Source organism: Cryptomeria japonica, chromosome 1 (assembly GCF_030272615.1).
Source record: "Cryptomeria japonica chromosome 1, Sugi_1.0, whole genome shotgun sequence".
Taxonomy (NCBI): Eukaryota; Viridiplantae; Streptophyta; class Pinopsida; order Cupressales; family Cupressaceae; genus Cryptomeria; species Cryptomeria japonica.
In genome coordinates, this window is record NC_081405.1 from 705,412,089 (window position 1) to 705,416,881 (window position 4,793).

General features: G+C 34.4%; 1 protein-coding gene across 3 annotated transcripts; it reads left to right on the forward strand.

Annotated features, from left to right (window-relative positions):
- Window positions 1–2,180: 2,180 nt before the first annotated feature.
- Window positions 2,181–4,593, forward strand: LOC131855806 (uncharacterized). 3 transcript variants are annotated; one of them, XM_059221605.1, is made up of 2 exons: window positions 2,181–2,539; window positions 2,730–4,593. In XM_059221605.1, exon 2 carries the CDS (start codon window positions 2,735–2,737, stop codon window positions 3,947–3,949), a length of 1,215 nt encoding a protein of 404 aa, XP_059077588.1. In that variant the 5' UTR covers window positions 2,181–2,539; window positions 2,730–2,734; the 3' UTR covers window positions 3,950–4,593. The 3 variants fall into 3 exon arrangements, with proteins under 3 accessions (XP_059077588.1, XP_059077587.1, XP_059077591.1); XM_059221604.1 differs by lacking the exon at window positions 2,181–2,539 and having other exon boundaries at window positions 2,551–3,914; window positions 4,063–4,593; XM_059221608.1 differs by lacking the exon at window positions 2,181–2,539 and having other exon boundaries at window positions 2,551–3,800; window positions 4,063–4,593.
- Window positions 4,594–4,793: the final 200 nt, after the last annotated feature.

A 4,793-nucleotide genomic window follows, 5' to 3' on the forward strand; every position in this document is an offset into this window, starting at 1 on the left:
ATTTTAACTTTTAGAACCTCACATTCCTTTCAATTATACATTTGTATCTCATTACTTTAACCTTTAACACATCACATTCCTTTCAATTATACATCTCATACCAAATTATTCATATTCTTGAACTTTCAGTAGGACCCAAAGTCATTTCTAGTACGATCACACCACTTCCACATACTATTACACCCTTGCATTCTTAGATATTTGAGTTTTCTTAGTGACGTTTAAAGAAATCACTTTTTATTATGTAAGATTCCATTCGGAAGAGCTTGAAAACTCAGTAATGGACAGCAGATTTGATATTTCTTTGTGTAATGAATAGCATTTGGTTTTCACTTTCTTTGACAAGATAGTAAACGAAAATAAAGAGATAAAGAGATGAGTTCAAGAAAATGATAACGTTGCCTTTGCCACTGGCATGTTTCTAGTGGGCCAAAATAACGTATAAAAAGAAGGGATTATGTAGTAATTTGTCCAAACAAGAACTAACTATCGATCTTCTATTAAGTCATCCTCCACCATTCCTATAAAATATCTAAAGGTTGTGAAGGCTCTTGGACTCAGTGTGTTAAAGGTTCCCATGACAATACGATCATTCTACATTCTTAGATGATCAAGTTTCCTGTGAACATGATAGTAACTAATTTATGTGTCGATTTTTTATTTCTAGTCTTTTTTATTTTATGGAAACATGTCAGCGTACATAGATATTGGCATCTCCGTTTTTATATAGCATACTACAATAATTTGAGTAAGCATATATCTAAAGTACAAGCCTCCTTCGCTAAGCAACTATGTGTAGGGTGCTAAGCAACTATGTGTAGGGTATCTCGTTGGTCAAATTCACCTAGGGGTCGAACCTAGCCCAAATGCACCTCAAGGGTTTTGAAACTTGGTAGTTGGCTTTCTATGCATTTTTTAATGTTCTAATACTTTAATGGTTTTAGATTGGGGTTGTTCATGAATAAAATTTGGGATGTTTTTTTTTGTAGTATGAAGTTATGAACTATGCAATGGTAGTTCTTTTACATGTGTGCTCATGTTTTTATAGTTTATCAATATATTTAATTTTTTTTTTAAATTGAACTAGTCAATAAATATCATTTAATTTTTTCCTTTTAAATATATGATAATATTTTTTAATATTCTAAAAAAATGATTGGGTTATTTTTCTCACTCCTTATTTTCCTATGTTCAATAAACATGTATAATTATATGACCTCTATTTGATCAATTTTTCATTTGATTTCACACCATTATTTTTAAAAGACTAATCATATGATTTTATTTTTTTCTCAATTAAATTTTTTATGTAGTTGTTATAATTTTTGACCATATCATATAATTGAGATGACATTGAAAACTATTATCACCAGCATCATAATCATTTGTCTTGTAAGTTGGTGGGCTAAATGAATATGAAAGTTACTTCTACCATCAAAATAGTTGTCTTATGTGAAATAATACTTGAAGTTGTGATATTATGCCATATCTAATGCAGATGAAAAATATTAAATTCGTGTTACTCTATACACACATCTTATTCAAATATTAATTTGAGGAAAAATTTTCAAAAGAATTAATTAAAAGATAGACTTGTATCTAGTAGTTGTATTCATACTCGATAGATTTTATTTCAAGTTTTCTTATATGTCTGACATAAGCAATACTAGAAATATTAGGTTATAGTGTAATTTGATTCTATTGTTCATTAACTCACTTTTACATTCATAGAAGCTATCAAGAACATGTTCTTGTCCTTTCTCTCACGACCTCCTCCACCTTGTATCATCTTCATTCCCACTTGATAAATTTTTGACATGTAAATAAATTTACAACTCAAATAAACTTGTTCAATAATTTGTCTTTTTATCTTCCAAATATGTACATGCTACTTAATAATGATTACATTTTAACTTCGTGCAATATATAAGTTTTTAAGATTCATATTTGAAATTATAAAATATTGAAAACTAACAAATGATATAAAAATATATTTTTTAATATAAAAAAATTGAAAAGGAATAATTATTAATCTCTTTGCGACACAACTAACATAACTTTAGAAAAACTATTCTACAGCACAGATCAGTCCAACTCAACACAATTAAATTTGAAAAGCCAATTTGAAAGATATTTGAGAATAACTCTCAAAACAAAACCCAACGACCTCACCTGAACTTTTATCACGAATACGATTTATATCAGTAACGCGGACGGCGGAGTGTAAAAGCTTTCTATGCCCACGCTTTTGGTGTGGCCTTAAATTTCAGTCGGCTTAAATTTCAGTAGTATATTTCTTGTTTCGTTTGGAAATTTTCGTACGGAGAAACTGCTGTAACATATGAATTTAATTCTCTGAAAACGGCACCTTACCACCACTCAGACATCTCAACTAACCCACCAAACAGAGTAAATAATAATAATTATATGTGATTGATATTTTCGTAAATAGAAAGATTTATAGACTCCAAAATTATGACAGACCCTCCACTTTTCTTTCAATGAAATTAGGGCCCCGAAGAGTGGCAGAGTTTCATAGGTATGCTTTGGATCACTTCTTTATTTCTGTTTGTTGTTGTTTTATCTTTGATGTGCTTATTGTATCGTCTTTCTTAAAATAAAGATGTCAGTAAGTCTTTTTAGAAATCTTTTTTCAAGTTGCTTAGAAAAGAAGGAGAGTAGAATTGCGTAGAAAATGGGAGGCTTATCATTGTGGTTCACTGGTGTAGAAACTATGGCAGATTTGAAGGAAGTTGTAAACAGCGTGTTACTTCCATTGCAACTTAGCCTTGGACTTCTTCTCATCATGAAGACGACGCCTCTTTGGGCGGTTATACATTGCACCCTTGCCTACTTGCTCCACTGCTTGTGTTTCCCTTACACAGATTACAAACAGCTTGGGGAATTCCAAGGTCGAGTCTTCAAAAAAGTTATCTCTCATGCCACCACAGCAGGAGATGTGTCGAAGCTGAAAAATCAGAAGGATGCTCAGGAATCTAAGAAAGAAGGGAAATCTCAGATTGATGACACAGTCTCAGTGGTCTACCTGGGCAAGAAGTTTGTACTGAAGCGAATGGAAGGCAACAAGATGTTAATGAAGGATGGACCTGGTTATTGCATCACAGATAAAATGTGGGAAACTGTCAAGTACATTGAGAAAATGGCTTCAAACACAGTGTTTGTGAAAAATCATAAAGAAATATGGGAAGAAGTGGTTACAGGCGATATTATGAAGTTTGAAGAAGTGCTGAATTCAGTGATACTGGACAACCGCGCGGTTATTCGTCTGGATCACGATTACTTCCTTCCTGTCAACTTATTGTTGTCGGAGGATAAGTTGATGACGATTTTAAACTTCGTGGGTCTGTTCCTGAAGACTCAAAAGCATATTCATTGGCTCATTCCTGCATCGCTAACCTTTGCATCAGTAAGCATGGGGTTCAGCACTAAAGTGAGGCTGTGGATCGATGGCTTTATCAATGCAATCTTGTGCAGATCAGTACAGCTGCTGTGTGACCCACTGCCTTTGGCAATGAGGAGGCGGGCGTATTGTTGGGGGAACTGGGTGGAGAATTTGAAGCCTGGTAACGACTTGCAATCAAAGATTGTGAGTGGTAAAGTATGCTTGCTCGTTGCTGCAGGTGCAAAAGCTGACTCTGAATTCTTTGCTGACTGTGAATCCTTGGCGAGCAGAGGTGGAGGTGCAAAAGCCCACCTTGGAACCTCAACTGAGTGTGAATCCTCGGCTGACCTTGTAATCATGGCTGACCAGAACTATATACGTGCTCTTCTTCCTGGAGGTAAGAAAACTCAGCCTGAAGCTGATCCCTCTGTTGACTCTGAACAAGTGGCCAACCGTTCGGTAGATTCGGTACATGAGATTTGGCCTAAAGTTGGCCCCTTTCTGTTCAAATGTGAGTCTAAATGTGACTCAGTTTACATAGAGTAGATCTTCGACAACACTACTCAAATATGTTCGTTAAAAGCCGGTCGATTTGCATCGCAGGAGTCGCTAATAGCCCATGATATTTCTGTTGTATGTGATGATGATGATGATTGCAGGAGGGAGGAGGATATAAAGCTCTTCACATTCGCTTCTATTTGTGGAAAGGAGGAGCATAATAACTCGTTAATAGCCAATCATTTCGATACTAAATCTGTTGATGTTGAGTACTGTAGCAGCAAGGAGGCCATAAAGCTCTTCAAGTTTGCTTGTTACATGGCAAAGTACAAATCAGGTTCACTGAAATCATATGACCGTAATACTAATACGGTGTATGTCCGCCGGTTCGTGGAGTCCATCAACGCCTATGTGAGGAGCAGGTATCCACCTCTGTACAAATTGGATCTGGAGGATGTAGTTGTCCGCTGATATTCTTCTGCTCCACTAGAGGATGTCTTATGTCTATTCTCTTGTAAGCACTCATAACTCCCCAGTATGCTTCCTTTTAACACCTAAATGATTGTGTATTAGCTGAACTGATAGTCCAATCTAAGAATACTATTACGATGAGATCTTCCTTTATGAAAAGGATAGACACAATGTAATAAATTAGTTTGTAGTAAGGTTGGTTGGGAAGTTTTTTTTCTTAAGTTAGTTTATTTTGTTTTTTTCTTTAAAAAGTCATTGTATTGTATTAATAATTTATTTTAATATTATATTAAATATCATTTTTATTTACTATGCAATTATGATCTAATTTCTTTACAATTTATGGTTTGTTGTTCTATCATTTTTTAACATGGTATTAGAACATCTTCATGATCTCTTGTGTCATGAAATAGTTTGTGTG